Below are 20,060 nucleotides of genomic sequence, written 5' to 3'. Positions count from 1 at the left end.
CAAATAACTCCTGATATCATCCTGATAATCATCAATGCTTGGTATCCTCCTGCGCAACAAACTTGACGCTCTTCCTCCGCTCCCTGCCATCCCCACCACCGTGACCGCCACTCGCCCTATCAGCAGCAGCCATCATTGCCGACTTGCTGCCCGGGCTCGAGCTCAAGATGCTGGCTCCTGGCGTGCTGTGTCTTGTGCTGCTGCTGCCGCCATGAGAATGAGAAGAGATGCCCATGCTGGCCAGAGACTCCCTAACGCTCTCTACCGCCCTGCTTTGGGGTACGCTGTGCTCATCATTCGAAATATTGACCCCCTGGGAAGGATAGTGAGGGTACTGGTGGTGCTGGTCATCCAAGATCTTGCCGCTTCCCGTGGTGCGGTACTGGTGAGGCGGGTGAGGATGGTGGTGGCCTTGGAGACCGCCCACTATGCTCTCCGTGTCTGCAGACGCCTTCATGCTGGTTGCATTTCGCGTTGCCTCCCTCGCTGCCACCCGACCAACCTCTTCTGTCCTGGCCGCAGCTGTCTCGAGCCTTCCCTTTCCGGGCAGACATGTGTGTCCACACCCATCCATGGGACAATAACCATCACTCTGGAACTCGGCAAGAATATCCGGGTCGGTGGAACTGCATTCGTTCTCAAACCCTTCATGCCAAAGCTGGAGGCAGCTAGAATGTCCACCGTGACCGCAGCCAGGACAAATCCACCAGGTAGCCAACACCGGCTCCTCCTCATCACCTTCCTTCGTATCGTCCCGCGAGCCGGGCGTGGGAGCGATATCACGCTGTTGACAGACAGCACAAGGGGCCATGCTGGCCTTACAACGTCCACACATCCAGATGGTCTCATTTGACCCCTTGGATCGGTCAATCTCTCTCGGCTTCCGGCAGCTGGAACAAAGGAGGCCAACCTGGACACCTCGTTGAGCCGGGCTAATGACATTCGGGTGGTTCTCGCCCCAGTTGGACAGCACACCTCCAGGCCATCCCTTCATACACATTTTGCGCATGAGGGCCGCCTCGGTAAAAGCCTGGAGCTTCATCAGACGCTGGTGATGTTGCTTGAGGATAGCTGCCGCTTGAAAAGAGTCAAGGACATCAGGCGCAAGTAGGGGCTTGAACAGCAGGACGATGGCGGCCGCGTCACGGGCTGTCTTGCGAACTTCGTAGGCCAGCGTGGCTGCAATCTGCTGCTCGGGTTGGATTAGGGATTCACCAATCCCAAATAATCCATTCGAGGACCAGAGCAAGTGTGGGTAGCTTGGGTCGCCGGGCCAGTGGAGGTAATCCGTCTCTACAATATAGGGGGACAAATCATCTTCGGGGGACAAGTCAGCCTCGACAGACAGCAGCCCCTGTGGCTGCCCAGGAGACTCAATACCGCTCTGTCGGACTGGAGAGTCCATGCCAAAGCCGCCATCCGTTGTCTGTGACGGGAAGCGTGACTCGAAGCTGTCGGTGGTGGTCTGGGTGATGGCGTGGTGCTCATCGGTAAAGGCAGTGTACGATGTCATGTCAGTCTCGGTACGCTGAAGCAATTGCCGCTGTGGATGACGGCCAGGCGAGCTTCCGGCGGCGATCTGTTTGCCACGGATGCGGCTTTCGTATTCGCCGTCTTCGCTTCCGCTTCCGCTGGCACTTGGCTGGTCGCGCCGAATGGCGGCCACAATGGCCTCCCTCATGACCTGCGACGGAGTGTCGCTGTCCGAGGTCCGGACAAGGCCAGTCGTCTCCCTGCTTTCGTCCGAGACGGAAAAGAGTCGGGTGAAACTATCATCCGAATCATGTCGCAAAACGGGCGGCTTTCGAACACGGCTGGGCGAGCCGGGTTCTCGAAAGTCTATGACTTTGGTCAGCTTGGGTCTCGTGGGCACGTCAATGGCCTTACTGAGGGCCTCGGCGTCATAAAAGTCGTAGCCCTCGGTGCTGGCATTGGTGGCCTCACTGTCATGACTGGTGACCGACAGGGGCACTGAATCCAGTCGGGGCCTGGGCTCGAGGGTGCGAGAATGGGCCGCCGGAGGCAGCGTGAAGCTCTCTGGTTCGATGATGGGTGTGAGCTTCTTGCGCCCATTGTCATCAATCTGGATAACTTGTGTATCGGGAACTGGGCGAGCCAGCGGGGTAGGTTGATTGGAGGTGCTTTCGAGCTCTTCAGATAAAAGTGATCGTGGATGAAGGACCCGGTCGAAACTTGCCAGAGAGGCCATCTTCCGTGGGCTTGCTTCCCCGCCAATCCCAAAGCTGGGTGGTTCGGCACGGAGCTGACCCAGTGACCGATGTCTGGCCGCATCTTTCTTTTTGATGGTTGAATTTTGGTACTTGTCCATCCGAAACTCGAGGTGGTACTGTGCGCGACGCTCGAGGAGAAGCTTGATCAGGAAGAGGAGGTTCATCCAGGTGTGTGACAGTCTTGAAAGCCTAACTCTTGCGGCAGCTTTGGCAAAGTGGTCCAAGATGGTCGTCATCCGCTCTGGCAAAGACGGCCCACCGGGTTTGTAAGGTAGCTCTAAATGGATGGCCTGGAGGTAGTTGAGGCTGAGATAGACATCTACCTCAGCATTGGTAGGGCCCGGATATGTGCCGATGGCCATGGCTTGATTCGGCTGGTATGTACCCGTCACTTCGATCGTGTCTTCCAGTGACAGTGTCTCACCCATGGCAGGCCCAACAGGTGGTGTGGTGCTGAGGGTATTCGCAGATCGCATGCTCGCTCTGCGTTTGCGGCTGCCGTTGCCTGGCTGCCTGGAGCCCAAGAAGCTGCCAATAGCGTCATCCTCGGAATCACTGCGACTGACGCTGAATCTTGGAGTAGTGGGGCTCGAGCTGTAAGATGGTGATTCGTGAGTGGACGCATTGTCATGGTGAACAATGTTGGGTCGGGGGCGGGTGGGCATAGGTCGCTCGTCCAAGCACATGGCGACCTCGCCTTGTGAGGAAAAGGCAAAGGCCGACATTGTTTGGCGGTCCATGACCTTGGGCGCAAAGGAGACGTCACACTGGTGGAAGCCGTCACGGCCAGCGGTCCAGAGGAGGTATTGGTCGTGCCAGAGAATGGAGTTGGGTGCGTATTCAAACCTCTGGATTTCTTTGTAGGGCATGGTAGGGCGAGCGAGGTCCCAGATGTGAACTGAATTCATGCCAAACCGCTTCATGCCGCTTTCATCGTAGGACACTGCGAGCTGCGAGGCCCGCTTGCCCTGTGCTGTTGCCGACCATTGGCCAGGCCGCCATGCCAGTGAGCCAACGGGGGCAGGTGTTGATATAACATACTTTGGCTTCTGTCTCTTGTCCGTCTTGGACATGTCCCAGATGTTGCACTTGCTGTCGAGCCCAGCACTGACAAGATGGGTGCCATCCTGGTGCCATGCAATCGAGGTACAGGCCTTTTCGTGGGCATTGATCCTCAGAATAGGGGAGCTTGGTTTCCGCATGTCCCACTTCAGCACCATCCCTTGCTCTGTCCCGCAGGCGAATAGGAAGCCGTCCTTGGGCGACCACTGGACATGCCTGACACCATCCGCGTGTGACTTGAAGGACTGGAGAGCACGGTATGTTGGCCACGTCCTGGTGTTAACAGGTGTGCGCACATCGAAGCACCGCAACAGACCGTCCTGACTTCCAGACAAGAGCCATGAAGAGTGATGGGGATTCAAGTCGAGAGAGTTGACCTGGCGAGAGTCCTCCCGCATTTGGATGAATTCAAGAGGCGCGCCGACCCTTGTAGCCTTGGCCCGGTTCACATCGTACTGAAAGATGATGCCGCTGGTGCAGGCCGTGAAGAGGACCTCCCTGTTGATAACACTCCCCCACTTGACATCCTGAATAGACAACTGGTCGGCCACGGCACCAGTAGGGACATTGTTACGGTGCGCAGGCTGCGAGGTCAGGATTGCGCGCAAGTCGACTTCCTCTTGTACCCGAAGTCCACCGTCGAGCTTGATCAGCTTCAGCACATGGTGGCTGGCCAGGACAGCGCTTCTCCCGTCAGGCGACTGGTCCAGGCAGGACAGGGGTGCACCCGTCTTGTAGCTGACATTTTGGGGGGCGATTGATCCGTAATTATTGGAGGGAGAGCTGGTGACAGTCGCCGAGGCCGTGGACTCGTGCGAGTCTGTCGCATGTTTGCTGAGTAGCTTGCGCATGATTTTGCCCTGGTTGTGGTGCATGGCAATGGGGGGCTTTTCCTCGATTCACGGTGGCATGGTTATGGGATCACGGGAGATGTATATGTTCTCGAGTATAGAATCGCATTCGAGGGAGGACAGGGCAATTCAGATAGCTAACGTAGCTACGGTAGGTGGGTAGGGAGGTATTCGGGATAGGCACTGGTGGAGAGCTGATAAGACGCGCGCTAGAAATCGATAGCAACGGTGTGGAAGATGCTGTGTGCTGTGCCTGAGCGCAGCGTTGGCGCGTCCAGTTTCGCTGGTGATGCCCCCGTTCCGTCTGAGAGGTGTTGCTTGCGACAGCTTCAACTGTGACTGCTGCAGATGGAACGCAGCACAAACGCACAATTGACAACGAGGGACACCGGCAAAGCTCCGGCATCTGCTGTCAAATTACCCACCCCCCACGGCAGCTGTGCCCCAGCACAACAGCAGCTGAGACAGCTGAACAACAGCAACAGGGCAGGGCTTATCGATAACACGTACCTGGACTACAGGGCTCCAGGGCAAGGCGAGCTGACGATAGTGTCTTGGCAGCCAGTCTGCAAGCAAGGTTTCACTTGTCGCAGTGCCGCAAGCCAGCTGCAGCCTCCTCCTGACTTCCAACTTTCCCATCCATCCATCTCTGCCCTTTTTCTTTTCAACAGCGCCCGGCTCAGGTCGGCAATCCTCAGAACCCAAGACTGTGTGTAGCACGACGACATTCCATTCATTTTCCACTGGTATCACAGCAGCTACCGGCGGCCAGGGACCATACGAGCACGTTATTTGACAAAAAAAGAAACATCGACAACCTGCACCACCACACACCGCGGCGGCCCGACAAACATGGATCCCGGGAGACAAGCAATGATCAACGGCTGGAAGTCGCCACTCCAGGGCGACAGGGACGCCAGAGACCGAAGAGTAGCGGGAGGAGGAAGAGACGGGAACAGAGACATCACGGGTCCTCGATTCGACTCGTCCAACCGTATTTCCAAAACACACCGTCCGCCGCCTTCCAAGAGCACTGGGGCAAACAGTGCTGCTGCTGCTTCTGGACGGTACCTGACCCAAGACCAGCAGTCCGAGCAGTTCGTAGCAGACGAGGACAAGTTCGTCCTCAACCAGGCAAAGAAGAAGGCCGACATCCGCGTCCGGGAGCACCGAGCCAAACCCATCGACCATCTCGCCTTCAACCTCCGCTTCATTGACACGGACCGCGATATCTTTGACGACCATGATGCCGATGCCGAAATCAGCATTCTCGGTCCCGAAGCCGTCCTCGAAAGTCTTGGTGAGGCGCAGCTCAGGGAGCTCGACGAAGACATCAGGTCCTACCACACTCTCGAGTGCAACAAGAAGAACAAGGAATACTGGACAGCGCTGCTCGCCCTGTGCGCCGACCGCCGTCAGAAACTGAAGCCACAGGGTCCCGAGGGAAGAGCTGTGACCTCGGTGGCGTCGGATGTGGACCGAATCCTGAGTCCCAAGTCACTGGCCCAACTGGAGGCGCTCGAGAAGCAGATCAGGGCCAAGCTGCAGTCCAACGAGCCCATCGACACGGACTATTGGGAACAGCTCCTCAAGAGTCTCTTGGTTTACAAGGCCAAGGCTACTCTCAAGAGCATATGCGAAGAAATCAAGGCGGCCCGGGTCGACCTGCTCAAGACCCGTGACCTGGAAAAGGCCAGGGAATTAGAGGCTTCCGATGGCTACGCCGGGGCGGCGCCGGCGTTGGGATCGGCCGGTTCTTCCTCTAAGCCGGCATCCGGACCATCGGCAGCTGTGATGGCCAGTGCCAGTGCCAGCGCCAGTGCCGGTTCATCCAGTGCTCCACCCCCGGGAACTGCTCGCTTCGCTGTTGTCGGCACCGAAGACTTCTCTCAGGCGACCAAGGCCTTGTATGACCGCGAGGTTGCAAAGGGGATCAGCGAGGGCGAGGAGATCTTCACGGCAGAGGAAGAGGTGCCAGGAGTCTTGAAGCCTCTCTGGGCGGACAAGTATCGGCCGCGAAAGCCACGCTACTTCAACCGTGTGCAGATGGGATACGAGTGGAACAAGTACAACCAGACACACTACGACCACGACCACCCCCCTCCCAAGGTGGTTCAGGGCTACAAGTTCAACATCTTCTACCCCGACCTCATCGACAAGACCAAAGCACCGACATTCAAGATCATCCGGGAGCACGGCCGTAGAAAGGGAGAGTCTCTAGCCCCCGCAGGGTCCGAAGACACCTGTCTCATTCGTTTCATCGCCGGCCCGCCCTACGAGGATATCGCCTTCCGCATCGTCGACCGCGAATGGGACTACAGCGCCAAGAAGGAGCGTGGCTTCAAGAGCAGCTTTGACAAGGTATGTACATATGTCTGTGACCTGTGCAACACATTATGGCGCTGCTTGGCAGGGGAACGCTATGCTGTGCCGCTTGTGGTGGTGGTGTGGTGTGAGGCGCGACCCAGGTCTCGACGGCCCAACTGGGTAATCATCTGCCTAGGAAGGCAAATGTGCGCCGCGCAACAGCAGTTGACGTTAGACACGCCTTCGGTCATAGTCAGCCTCCCCTAGCCAATCCGCCCAGGCTTCATTTTGATCTCCCTTATGCGTCCTCCTCTGTGTTACGAGCGCGATGCTGACATCTCTGGTGTGTTGACAAGGGCATTCTTCAGCTCCACTTTCAGTTCAAGAAGGTATGTCAGAAGGAACCGCTATTGTGTGCTCACATTGTTTGGTCAACTAACGTTCCACCAAAGATTTATTATAGGAAATAGTGTACGCCAAATCTCTGGTCATCCCTCACCTGCCGCTGCATCGTGGAGATTATCGACAATACCTACCTAGCATCATCATAGCCCGTAAGAGGAAGGGTGGCCAGGGCGATGGGCGACATCGGCCCGTGAAGGGGACCCCTTTTCCCCGGCGCCGTGGGGTCGGCCACCACAGAGAGACAGACAGACATGTAAGATCCACCGCCGATGCTGCAGCACAAGACCGGAAATCCGGCCAATTTCAGAGCAAGTTGTTGCTGTCCACAGTCATGAGAAAAGAAGTCAGCAAAATCTCAAACGTCAGCACTCTTCAACTTCCCCTGACTCTTTCTTGTGACACCACCACCTGGCCAGGTCATCATATCCATTATCTCCGCCGACATGGGGCCTGCCCCGTCACGTCTGAGGATGCCGCCTCCCGAATCCGGAGCGTGGAACATGATCGCGCCACTCATTTGTTCGCTTGAGCAGATCGCCTTTCGGAAAACCCTCGCCTGCGCTACCGAGACTTGCCCGTGACTGCGTCTTGGCAGGCCTTTCTCTGCGCCCGGGATAGATGGGCCTTTGGGGCCTTTCGCACGTGTACGTGGAGACGGGCGTCAGAGATAGACAGCACCGGAGGAGACCGACAGATGGCCCCGGGACGCTTGGGACGCTGGGGACGCTGGGGACGCTGAGGACGTTATGGACCCCCGGGGAAGGTCCTTGTTGACTCCGTGGGGAGACGGCTTCTCGCGCCCTGGCTCTGCGGCTGGCTGCCAGGACTGACAAGCATCAACAAGGCAGCGCAAATGAACCTGCATCTCTTTCTCCAAAGCTTCTAGAAGACTGAAACGCGCTTTGCATAACCACAAATTGTTGCCAGGTCCTATGGTCGTCCATCGCCGTCCATCGCACGGTGCAGAATGCCTCCTGTTGAGGCAGTGGCCGGGTTTGTCATTGGACATGCTCAACCAATTGGTCCAAAGCCGTTTTGAGCCAGCATCGTTGATTGGTCCCCCCATGGCGAGAGGGCCGGTGACCTCTGCACCCTTCCGCAAGGCCTTGCCCTTTTTTCTCTTTTTTTTCCCATGTTCCCGCCATTTCCACTGCTCTCGTCCGTCAAGTGGTAGGAGGGACCGTGGGGCAGACTGGCGGAATGGGACGGCTTTTTGGTCTGAGTTTGGCATGGCTCACTCCCCAGTCGTCGTCGTCGTCCATAACCAGCGGGGAAAACCAGAACGGCATCCGGATCATGCACGAACGACTATCGACCTCGACAAGCTGCAGCAAGGGAACAAAAGAAAAGACAATAAGTTTGTGTGAGCTTTTCTTTGCCGCCTGTCGCCTGTCACCCGTCACCCGTCACCGCCCTTGAGTCTCGCCTGTCTTGTGTCTACGCAGTTACGGCTTCCTGCTTTTTTCGGTGGGCCCAGGGCCGGCCGTGTCGATCCCCTGTCGGATATCTGTCACTTTTTCTGGCTGCCGTTTTTTTGGACTCCAATGCAGGCATGGGCCATAAGGCTACTGGCCCAGGCCTCATCGAGCAACGCCTCTCGCTCTCTCTCTCTCTCTCTCTCTCTCTCCCTCTCTACCCACGTCAACACTTGTGCCTGGTGTTCGTATTGTACGGGTACGATATAGCTTTGGAATTCTACCAGACAGCCACACTTCTGCTTGTTTGCATCGTGCTCCTCTTTTTAGCATACAACTTACCCACACACCTGCAACCTCAGGGCACACACAAGCAACCCTCTACGTTACACTCACTCCTCCCTCCCTCCCCACCCACCCACACCTTTTTCCCCGAAGTACACTCGCAGTCTGATGGTACCTACCTAGCCGCATACTACACACATACCATTTCCCCCTTCACCCCACGTACAGCACTTGGGTACACACACACCCCGTCTGCTCAGAGGATGCTGATGTATAGGGCCTAGTCTACCAAACAATGTGTGCTGGCAAGGGGCCCCTACCTTGCACCCGCTTCCTGGTCACTTGCTAGTAGTCAAGTCATTGTCCCCTTCTACCTCCACCCCTCCCCCTCCTTTTTCTGACTATTAGATCTTTGCCCGTCTTGGTCTTCTAGATCTTGACTCCACCGTCCGGGATACTGTCTCTGCGAGGTACCAAGATACATTCTTCAAGTGAGAGAGAGACAGTGGTCCTCTGCTCTGGGTCTCAACCGTCCACGGTCACATAATACCCGGGGTCACCTCCGGCTGATCGCGGACCAACTGCTCGACCTTGCTCTCTTTCTCAAACACCAGACTGATCTTCACTCATCTGTCCGTCTCTCGCCATTCCTCGCGCTTGTCCATTCCAGCCCTACGAATCCTTTGCCATATCAAACTCGTTTATTGTCCCCCCTTCTCCCACAACCGTCTTCCTCGACCTCTTTTTTCTTCCTCCGAACTCACATGACACTGTACGCACCATTTCGAACCGGAGACGCAGAGTCTTCCTTGTCGAACATTCCAACACCGCCAGAACTGCCGGTGATGGATCCAGAGCTGTACCACAACAACAACAACACGCCTTCTTCTTCCTTTACAGTACCGTCGTCTATTGCCAGCGTGAAGAGAGACCCATCGATATCGCAGTCGCCTCCTCACATGTCGCCCCTGACGAGTGTCGAAGCCATGTACACGGCATCGCCGCAGCTAGTAACACGGACGAACTCTACGACCCCTGATCCAGCCCACGCTGATGGGCAGTTGGTTGTGGGAATGGGGATCCGTGATGGCGAGTGCCAGAGGGCTTTCATGCCCTCTTCAGTTCCTCGCCAAGGAGCTTCTTCTTCCATGTGGAGCGCCTGTATGGGAGGGTCACAAACTGGAAGCGACGATTTCGACAACTACGCTCTGCACAGCTCTCGGCCTGGTCAGGTAGCTGACGGACTCCCTCCTCCATCTTCGCGTAGCTGGACGCCTCCAGAACACATTCGCTCGGTATCTTGGGATCACTATCCGAGACAGCAACTAGTTGCTTCTTATTCACAAGGCCCAGAACTGACTTCTTTCCCGGCTGATGGGCTTCCTTACAACCTTCCCCTGCAGAGTTATGACGGGGCAGAAGGCAGCTTTCTGCAGCGAAGCCAGACAGAACCGTGCCCAAGGCAGTATCAGAACGAAGTATCGACACCAGAAAGCCTTCGCGCGCTGTCCCCCTGCAGCACTACTCTGTGTCTAAAGGCAGATTACGACGAGGGTCTGCCAAGTCCAACACCCGCCGCGCAGCAACAGCCATTACCGGGCACGATGGAGGACTTGATGGGTGGTGGTGGTGGACCTCACTCGCCACCCCCGATCGGAACGGGTAACGGGAGTCAAATCGACAGCAGTGCGCCGAGCCCAACATCAGCAGCAGCAGTAGCAGCAGCAGCAGTGGTAATTCCCGGCGGCGGGGGTGGCGCATCCGACTCGGGCTTGACGAGCAACAACACTAGCAACAGCAGCAGCAACAACAACAAAAACGAAGAGCCCTACGCAAAGCTCATTTACCGTGCCTTTATGAGCAAGCCGAACCACGCCATGACCCTGCAGGAGATCTACCAGTGGTTCCGGGACAACACGGACAAGGGCAAGGATGATACCAAGGGGTGGCAGAACAGTATCCGGCACAATCTGAGCATGAACATGGTATGTTGGCTTCCTCTTTGGGACATCTGCAGGTTAGGTAGCAGCTAACAGTTGTCTTGGCAGGCTTTTACCAAACGTGAGAGAAAATGCAGCACCGCCAGCCAGAGCGATCCCTCGACAGCAGACGACAAGCAGCCAGAAGAAGAGACCAAACCGGTTGTTTTGGCTTCGTCTTCTTCTCCTGCTACCGCTGCTATTTCAGCCGACCAAAAGAAATCTACCGAGTGGTACCTTGAGCCCTGGGCCATTCACGAGGGTGTCCAATCCACCACCCGCTACCGCAAGGGGAACCAGTCCCGACGCAGCGGTGCCCTGTCTTCATCTTCCCTTCGGTATGATGACTTTTCCCGGCGGTCGTCATCTGGTAGTCATCGGGGCATTAACAAACCCGGAGTCTACAACGGCAGAATCCGCACCGCGTCGTCGTCGTCGTTGTCGTCTGCTTCCCGACATGCCCAGACCAACATGAGGAACCACGCTCGGAACATTGCGCATGCCATGGCCCAGGCGCAGGTGGCGGCCATGGCGGTGGGGTACTACCCCCCTCCTCCTCCGCAGACATCACCCTACGCTGGGAGCCACTCGGGGTTTTATCCTGCTGGGCCGTTGGTGCAGGTGGACATGCCCGCGATGGGGGTGGACCAGCAGCAACAGTTGGATTATCACCACCAAGCTCATCAGGATGGGTACTATCTTCACTCTCAGCGGTCTGCTGCTTCTACTCGGGCGCCGTCAGACGAGCCGGTGACACCCGAGCCGGTGAATGTCGGGTTGGCGTACGGGCAGGGGACCGCACCGGATGGGTTGTTGCTTCCCGATTTGAGGACCACGAGCGCAAGTAATGGGGATTATCACGGGGGTTTAATGCAGCATCATCATGTTTATGACACTCATCATCACAATGGGTGGGGGGGAGCGAGCACGGCGATTATGGATGATGGGGAACAACATCATCATATGGGGATGGTTGGGTATCATCAGTATTAAGTGTCTTTTTTTTTTCTTTTCTGTCATTTCTTTTGTTGCTGTACATACATACATGGCGATAAAAAGTTGGAGTGGAAATGGGGATTTTTGGTTGATCAGCAAGCAAGGGTTGGTTGTGTTTTAAGCATGGGTTAATTTTGGGGGGCGGATAGCATGGATTTTTGTACAATTATTATACCTTATCATGGTGGGCAGAGGAAAAGAGAGAGTTGAGGTGTGTTGTTATTTTTGCTTCTTGTTTTCTGGTGTGGGGTTTGAAGTGAGTATCTGTAGAAATACACGTCGTTGACGAGTGGGTGTCATAGTCAGTCAGATGGGTCCAAAAAAGCAAGTGACCAAAAAAAGAGCTGTGCTTATGCTACTTCAAAACAGCCATACTGTCACTCGCCACTTTTGACATCTGCTGAATGGGATTCAGACAGTACACTCCTCAGTGCTTCGGAGTACTCGCTAAATTTTCGTTGATTTGTTTGGGCCGGAAATAGGTGGTTATCGCGCCGTCAAGCGAGCAGAGTCGGTGTTGGATTTGCACACTTGCTTTTTTTTCTTTCGACCCACGTGTCAGTTGACTTGGTGGGCTGAAAGTGCGTGTGAGGTGGGATTGTCAAAATCGTGGGGATGGATGGCATGGGATGATCGTCGACGCTCGCTGTCAGAACCTGGTCCTGGGAGGTGCAGGTGTCACTTTGTCACTTTCCTTTTGCAGGGACAAAAGCCACAGGGGGATTGGTCTGGGAGGGGTTAATTAGGAATTTGTGGTTGCAGGAGATCTTTTGGAGACTTTGACCAGGGCACGTTTTGGGGTGGAGGGGTGGAGGAGGGGGTTCATGGTCTTCGTGGGGATTTTTTTTTTTTTTGGAGGGGCGGTGGGTGATGTATCTCGTCATGACTGATGAACAAAACTTGAGAGACTTTCCAACGAATTTTGTCTCTTGCGTTTGGTGTTGCTTTGACCCCAAACCGAACAAGGAAATGTCTTCGCAATGGCGTCTAACTCTATCAGAATCTCAACTCTTCCTCGGCTGCACCCGGCCTCTTTCTGTTCCTCCCTCCCCCCCCCCACCCTTCCAGACCACTTCCCCAGCCCTTGTGGTAGTCAACTTTTGCCAAGCCAACCTCTTTCAAGCTCGGTTGGGCATCGAACGAGCAAAGCCATGCAAGCCCGCATCGTCACCATCGTACGATTTAATGGCGATAACATCTGAAGAAGATTCCATCTAGTGACTGATAGTCTTCTTTCTTTTTTCGCGCAACACTGTGGGAAAACTGACTATCCGCACAGTTATCACGGTTGACTTTGATGGCCGACTCACCCACCAAAGCATCCGGTCAAGTTTGGAATCGTTTGTTCTGTTTATCCAGATTGCCAGGCAGTTTTCTGTTTGCACTGAGTGACAGCTCCTCCATCTCGACTATAGCACTAGACCGCAGGGCCAGCAGCGGCCATGTGGTAGCTGCCAGAGCCGTCAACCACGAGGCAAAGGTGCCAGTGTCTCGGCCCTGGACGCCATCAACGGCATCTTCCATTATTGTCTTGGCAACAAGGGATATTAGAGTTGATGTCCCTTCTGCGGGAGCACCAACGTGGTGATAAAGATACGAGTTGCTAGTTCCTGCACCGGTTGAGGCTGACTTGTAGTTTGCCTCGTCATCGGAGGGGTGTGTCGCTTGGCGCCCGCTCAGCACAGTCGATACAAAGTCAAGGTAAGGTCCGTTCGTAAAACATCTCACTCTATCAGAACCTTGACATTGTAGTAATCCCAATCTCAAAAGATGAGCGAATGGCGGGGCAATCCTCCTCCTCCGGCCTTGAACCGTGCAGTGCCGCGCGCCGCCCTGCAACCCCTTATCCCGACCTCAGTGCACCCGGTTTCATCTCTCCCCCCACCACCCAACCATGTCGCCACGCGACCATAACTCGACGGCCGCCTCAGGCCTGCATCGGCACTCAAAATCTCTCCCTCCAGGCTGCTGCCGAGCTCCATGTTGCTTTATTTCCCTTGAGTGCCGGCCAAGGGCTGTGCAAAGTCTGTAGGGATCAAGTGCAAATTAGTCATGCGGTGTTTTAAGTCTTGTAAATGTTTGCGTAACCTATTGTTTCGAGTTGTGCAGAGAGCTGCAGAGAACGCCAGTCAGCGAGCGAGCGGGAGGCGACATGGTCAACACTGGAATGTCCACTTCACTAGTCTGGAGCCTTGTCAAGTGGGATGTTCTGTGTTTCGGAGTGCCTTGAACTCGGAAGAAAAAAAGAGGAAACGTGAGAGCTGGGGTTCATCCCTTGTCTTCTGCAACGACTTCACCCCCTGAGACGTCGAGATCGAGCTCCGATACCCGAATAACGGTCCCCGGTGGTGTACGTCAAACCCGCCACCACCCCCCTCCCCCACCAGCCGGCCATCAAGCAGCGGCCGCCCTTTACCCCAACGACGCCTGCCATCAAAAAGGCAGCAGAATTCTTTCCCCTCAGATTGGACGGGCTTGATGAGTAACCACCTCCGCACTCATCTTCACTCGTTCCAGGCATTTCCTTACAGCCTAGTGATCCTCCGGTCACCTATTAATTACCTACCCCCTCTCCGTGTCAACTGGAAAACCTCATCAAGGCTGTGAAGCCCCCACCCCCCATCTCCGCCTTTCTCCGCAAAGCCCATCGAAACAGGTATCCTGACAACAAGCAATGCTGTTGGTTCCAACTTCGTCACTCACCAACCCATACATATGAGAATCCTTCTTCGGTTCCGGGAGTCTGGCAGTGTTTTCAAGAGGTCAAAATCCTTTTGCCGCACGGCATGCCCGCTCCGTCCTACTGGAGTAAACCCGGGAAAGGGGAGGGGTGTACATGTCTGTGCCACACCGAGAAAGAGAGCCGCACAACGGGCAGCCCCCAACTCCAGGAAGCGACCAGTTATGCAAGGGAACCTTCAAAAACGCCGTCGTCAGGGGCAGCGCTCCTCCAAATCCGAGATTGACCCTGTGGCGCTATGTTCCCATCCGTTGTTTTATACCACGCCCGGTGAGGGTGGTGCGGGGAGAAAGAGGTTCGGCTCCGAGGTTCACAAAAGGGCGGAGGTGGCCGGCAGTCCCTACCGTAACTTGCGCGGACATGTGCGATGAGCACGAGAGTCCAGCGCTGTGCAACCCCATGAAGGAGGAGGTGGTGCGTTTGGCACTGCATAGCAGACCTCGGAATAGCTGACAGAGGAATGGGGCAAGAGTCTGAAACGTCCCACGACTGCGCGTCGTGGCTTTGGGTACTGTATACCATGATCAAGACGGAGCGAGGATTAGACAGCACCGCGGTGGAAGCAGGTGTCGTTCTTTGTTGAAGCCCCGAACCAACAAGCACGGCAGCACCTACAGCCGGCGTACCGACGTCAGTCAAATGCCACAGTTCCATCGCAGTGATCCGGTTCTTCATCATCATCGGATGTCGCATGTCGCGTGTCGCGTTTATCATCTCGCTACTGTGAATTTAAGCGCCAGAGGCGCCCTGTCCCTTTTGTTCCGACAACACTGTGCGCTCCTCGCCCACCCCCGCCAACATCCCTTCGAGACGAGAGCAACGGTGTAAACGGTGATGGCATCCCTCCGCCCATATATATCCTACTCATCAAGCCCTTGAGCGGTGCCGCAAGGATGATAGATGTTCGAGCTGCCATCCCTGACGCCCTCGTGGAGGTGGTGGTGGTGGTGGTGGGGTGTGGCTCCATCTTCATCGATGCCTCCCTGTCTCAGGTGAGTTATTTGATGCGATTGGGTACCGACTGCCCGGGATCGTCCGTGCGTCAACTTGGAGAGATGGTGTGGTGCTGCTCAGCGGTCGCAGTTCGCGACCGAGAACCGAAAACTGTGCCAGATGCATGTGGTGATACTCCGTATACAATAATTATACAGCCGTCGGTCGTTTTGTTGCCGGACTCAGGCTCAATGCCGACGCCTTCATTGACTTTCGATACGGCAACGGAATGGATCTCGGTCAGTGAAAAGAAGATCAGGTCGAGAAAAGAAGGCGCTGTGTGATCTCTCAGCCCATCGAGTCTTGCCTCATCCTGCTTTGTTCAAGGGATAGCCTGCACGGTATCAACCGTCTTATGCCCTGTGTCATGGGTGATGGTGGGGTAATCAATATATCCAGGGACTTGGCATGCCAGCCGTCGATAACCTTAACCAGACTCATCACCAAGTTAAGCGCCCGGATGGCACAGGGCCTCCCAGGGCTCAGCAGGAACTGAGCGTGTGATCCAACACCTGACCTTTCTGATCTTAGTGGCCGTGTTCAGACGATCCGTTCCTGGGGATCACATCGCTGGAAGGATGTGGTTAAGACGTAGGCTGAGTGACGGCAACAGTGCTGTTGGGGGCCGATACCTAATTTCGTCCTTTCAACACACAATGTGCGATTGTATTGTGCTTCCATCATGTCTTCGTAAAAGTCTCAGCAGCGCTGTGGCTCTGGCACGAGACAAGCCCCTCTGGAACAAGCCAACCTCGTCCGTATGTGTCGGAAGGTGGAAATGACCTCAGTGTTCTGTTGCCTTGATTTCGCACTGCCTGTGACAGTCACCGCCCTATCCATATTCAAGCTACCCCTCACTGTACGTAGGCCCCTTTGTGTAATGGTGGGACAGCAGCTTGGCAGCGGGACGGGCAGCAAGATTCGCACCAGGGAATGGACGCCGGATAGAGCCCCGCATTGCAGCTGTCCTGTTGCTTCTGCCCCATCTCCGAGTTGGCATTTCTGCGCGGAAGAGATCATCGTTCTGTGCAAGACTCCCGTCTAGCCACACCCCCTATGGATGTTAGTCGTCGCATGTCGCCGGCTTCGGGAGGGGAGGCAGCAAAGAAACGGAAGGAGGCAACACGCAACAAAGGAAACACGCCTTGTTCGGATGTGCCCTGTCAATAGCTTTCATTCTGGATTCAAGGCCTTGTCTTGAATGGAGTCCTCGACATGCAGCCAGGCAATGATGGGTGGCACTAAGAGGTTGGAAGTCCGCCAAGGAAGCTGCATGCGGGGAGAGAAAGGTGGCTGAAATCAATCAACCGTTGTCAACCAGAGGTATTCGAGACTTGGTCCCATGTAACTGTTCCATGACAACAGGAAAAACCTCCATGCCACGCCCTCAAGGCAGGAAAATGATGAAAGCGTATGCGTCATGAACATGTTGGCGCCTTGGAGACCACGGTGACACCCCCGACGAGGGGGCCGATGCAACCCAAGTTGGTTTACGGTTTCTCAGCGTAAATCCCTTTTGGCAATCCCGGTGTCGATGCGCCTGTTGGTTGGTCAAAAGCCCTGAGGATTGGCTCGTCCAACCTTCCTGATATACCGACGTACAGATGCCGGCACGGGGGTGCGGCAGCCCTAAAAAATCTGACAGCTGCGGTCCGTACAGCTATCCCGGCCGGACGCCGGTCTCCTTTGCTTGTTGATGTTTCTTTTTCCCTATCAGAACCAAGCTTGTTGCTATCAGAGGCCCCGTGCCGAGCCCCACCGTGCTAACTGGAACCACGAGAACAGAACCTGATCTCATCCACCAACAGCCTCCAAGAGCATGCAATAGTCTCCTGCAAGTAACCCTCGGCGGGACTGGGGGCTCAGCTGCTCTTATCTCAGTCTGGTGCGCAACAATCCCATATCCGGAAGGCGGTTGAATGGGGGCCGGTGGCCTGGCAGAGCAAAGTGACGAATAAAAAAGGTGTTGGCCGTGTTGAGGCTGCATTGCTATGCAGTAGTGAGCAACGGGAACTCATGTGGTCACACCTCTGGGCAAATGCTGACAGCAAAGAAGCAAAGCATGGCGTGTCCTCGCTTGCTTCATCGCACTGCTCTCATTGATCCGACCGACTTTTTGGATCCTTTTGATAACCTGGGGAGCCCGGTCGATCGTCCCGCTTGATCTAGATTGGATCTGCTGCCAAACCAGGTAGGCGGGACCGGACTGTGTCACAGCCATTAGCGTGTCTCAGCAGTTCGTCATATCAGTGGTGCGCTTCACCTCAGTCGCTCCCCTAAACCCCACGCCAGTAAATCGGTGCAGATCATTATGGCATTCTGTTGCGATCCCCATTTGATGTCCAACAATCCGACTTTTCTTCCATGACGGACGGCCTCGACACGCAAGGGATCGTAATGTGAATGATTACCTTGGCTCGAAGCCCAGGTGCCCGAGACCGGCGTCTTCTGTCTCGGTCCGACGCTTGATAATTGTTTGTAAAATAGCGTCAAAAGGGCTGCCTGGGCTTTTGTTCTCGGAGACCAAAGGTCCTAGAGGAGGAGGGGGAGGGGACAAACCTTCGGACATTTGCTATCAAAACTTTCTCAATTCGGGATTTCATGGCGATAGTGCATTTCTTGCGGCTAGAAATCCTCAGAACAGTCCTGGCACTTCTGCAGTGAGGAATGGCACACGGGCATAGCGCCGCGCGAATTGGCTGAAGACGGCCGGTCACTGTGGCAAGCGGCATTCGAGGCGCTCCGTCGTCAGGGAAGAAAACCAATCCGAATCACGGACGGGGTAGGGATCAAGAGAACCCGAACGAGCCGGTGCAGTAGCGCTCCTGCGGGCGCCCCGTTCCGCGGGAGAACCCACCGCGGGTCGTTGACAACAACCTCACTCAACTCGGACTTGAAGCCAAGCCAACAAGAAGACGTCGTCAAAGACGCAATCGAGGCCGGCCGGTTCTTTCTCTAGCAATACATCGTGACCCGCGTTACGCGCAGTGCAGCAATGCAACGAACACACGATAATTGTAAACCTGTTGCATGCGAACCGCAGGTGTCAAGCGCTGATTTGACCGCAACTTCCCGCGTGGGGTTTGCCAGGCCTAAATGACGCACACCCACTCGAGGTCGACGATCACCATCGGCCCTGAGCCATGGACCAAGAGTGTTTGGTCCGCTCGGCATGAGCTGCGAAAAGGCCCGAGATCAGATGAGATATCAGTGCGCAACCAACGATGCATGGGCTGTTTGCAACACCCCCGCTCACTTTGTCTGCAGAGAGAAGGGTAAAGGTTGCGAGAATGAGATGATATCCGATCAGATCAGGGACATCACGATGGCAGAAAGGCTCGACGCTGTTGAGCCTGCGTGTGTGTTGAGTCGAAGTGAGGGATCCGGAGATGAACCCGAACGCAGCAGAAACCTGCAGAACCTCGAAGACATCTGACAGCCTGCTGTACCAACCGGAACTGGGGGCTTCCGGGTGCTCCATGGCGCATCCGCGCTGATCAGTGGCTTCGACATGCATTACGGCGGTGAATCTTAAGGAAAGCTGACCTGTTCTCTGTAGAGAACCGTAGGTTGTCAAACAAACCACATGAGAAACACTCAACCTCGTGTCAAGGGGGCGGGCGGGCGATAGCCACGAGCCCGGTTTTGCAATGGCCAATTGAACATATCGAGTGGCATGCAGCCATAATATCAGCTTCTGAAAAAACGTGTGTAACTTTGGAGCGGGGAGCCGGGTCCATGGGGCTCATCATTCGTGGGCAGAGAAATGGCACCGATTTTCTTGTAAGCGACAGGGGCTGACAGAATAGAACTGTTGGGCCATCCGAGCCCCATAGCTTTCTGTTGCCGTGCAGAAGAGTATCTGGGAGTCCCATACGGCGGCGTCAAACGCATCTGCCAATGACTGGTGACTTATCACTCATGCAAGGCGAAGAGGGTGTGCGTCATATAGCCGACAGAACTTTGGTTGGCTCCAGATGGCGCGGTGTCTCTCTTTTGGGCCTCCTTTTTGCACCATGCACGTCACCATGTGCTCATCCGGGGAAGCTATCAAGACTCCACGCTCGAGCATTGTCTTGCCTGTTCAACACAGAGCAGTCTGTACGACCAAAGGGTTACCCCACCCCCGTGGCTGGTTACGACACGGCTTCAGTATAACAGGAGACATGTTGTGGGTGGCTGAGATTGTTGACTTTCGAACAAGTTGCTAAAATTCCGCGACACAGTTCCACGGGGAGTGATATGCGGAAGAAAGATATCCCTTCCTTGTGAATATCAGATGCTGCATGGTAAGCGGCATCAGTGCTGGGTGCAGAAAGTCCGTGATACTGGTGGTGCTACCAATTAGGAGTAGTTTCCCGGCCGTAATACTGTTCAAGAAAGACTGGGCTTTTTTCAGCTTTTGGTAGTTGATGCAATCGTTGCTGCACTCCAATGCCCAGTCAGGCGAGGAGTAGCGTGTTTCTGCTGACGTTGTCGTGCCGTCTGGTCAAAACCTAACAGGCTCACAAAGTCCCGATGGCAAAATGCCTGCTTTTAGCTACTACTCCCGGCAACCCAGTCTCCTCACCCTCGGACCTTGTCCAGCTCTTGTATTACAGCCTTCTGCCTTGTGTACCTGGTCCCGGAGCTAGTGGCCGGCCACAAAAGGACGCATGGGACTTGAGGCATGGTGACACAACCACGGCTGAAACGGTCGAACAGGTGCTGCTGCAGACATTGTGTGACGCGGGAAATCTTGTTCATATCTTGCGGCTTCACGCCGTGAATCGATGAGTTGACGTGAGGCAGGAGCC

General features: G+C 55.4%; 3 protein-coding genes across 3 annotated transcripts; 2 read left to right on the top strand and 1 right to left on the bottom strand.

Annotated features, from left to right (window-relative positions):
* Positions 1-31: 31 nt before the first annotated feature.
* On the bottom strand, positions 32-4,494 carry RTC1 (SEA (Seh1-associated) complex subunit; the record flags this gene model as incomplete). The annotated part of the gene is made up of 2 exons (XM_062906565.1): positions 1,888-4,494; positions 32-1,839 (listed from the first exon to the last, which is right to left on the bottom strand). Exons 1-2 carry the CDS (start codon positions 4,166-4,168, stop codon positions 32-34), a joined length of 4,089 nt encoding a protein of 1,362 aa, XP_062769482.1. The 5' UTR covers positions 4,169-4,494.
* Positions 4,495-4,996: 502 nt separating this feature from the next.
* On the top strand, positions 4,997-6,921 carry QC763_100220 (uncharacterized protein; the record flags this gene model as incomplete). The annotated part of the gene is made up of 3 exons (XM_062906566.1): positions 4,997-6,505; positions 6,808-6,840; positions 6,904-6,921. The coding sequence occupies 3 exons, from the start codon at positions 4,997-4,999 to the stop codon at positions 6,919-6,921; spliced, it is 1,560 nt and encodes a 519-aa protein (XP_062769481.1).
* A 1,767-nt stretch (positions 6,922-8,688) lies between these two features.
* Positions 8,689-11,837, top strand: QC763_100230 (uncharacterized protein). The gene is made up of 2 exons (XM_062906567.1): positions 8,689-10,541; positions 10,605-11,837. Exons 1-2 carry the CDS (start codon positions 9,321-9,323, stop codon positions 11,526-11,528), a joined length of 2,145 nt encoding a protein of 714 aa, XP_062769480.1. The 5' UTR covers positions 8,689-9,320; the 3' UTR covers positions 11,529-11,837.
* Positions 11,838-20,060: the final 8,223 nt, after the last annotated feature.

Source organism: Podospora pseudopauciseta, chromosome 1 (genome assembly GCF_035222475.1).
Source record: "Podospora pseudopauciseta strain CBS 411.78 chromosome 1, whole genome shotgun sequence".
NCBI lineage: Eukaryota > Fungi > Ascomycota > Sordariomycetes > Sordariales > Podosporaceae > Podospora > Podospora pseudopauciseta.
The sequence above is the reverse complement of the archived record's forward strand: the minus strand, read 5'-3'. Positions and strand labels throughout refer to the sequence as shown.

Coding starts and splice junctions, on each gene's coding strand:
- QC763_100230 (XM_062906567.1), top strand. CDS start 9,321: ATGACACTGTACGCACCATTTCGAACCGGAGACGCAGAGTCTTCCTTG. Junction 10,542..10,604: donor ACAATCTGAGCATGAACATG/GTATGTTGGCTT, acceptor TTGTCTTGGCAG/GCTTTTACCAAACGTGAGAG.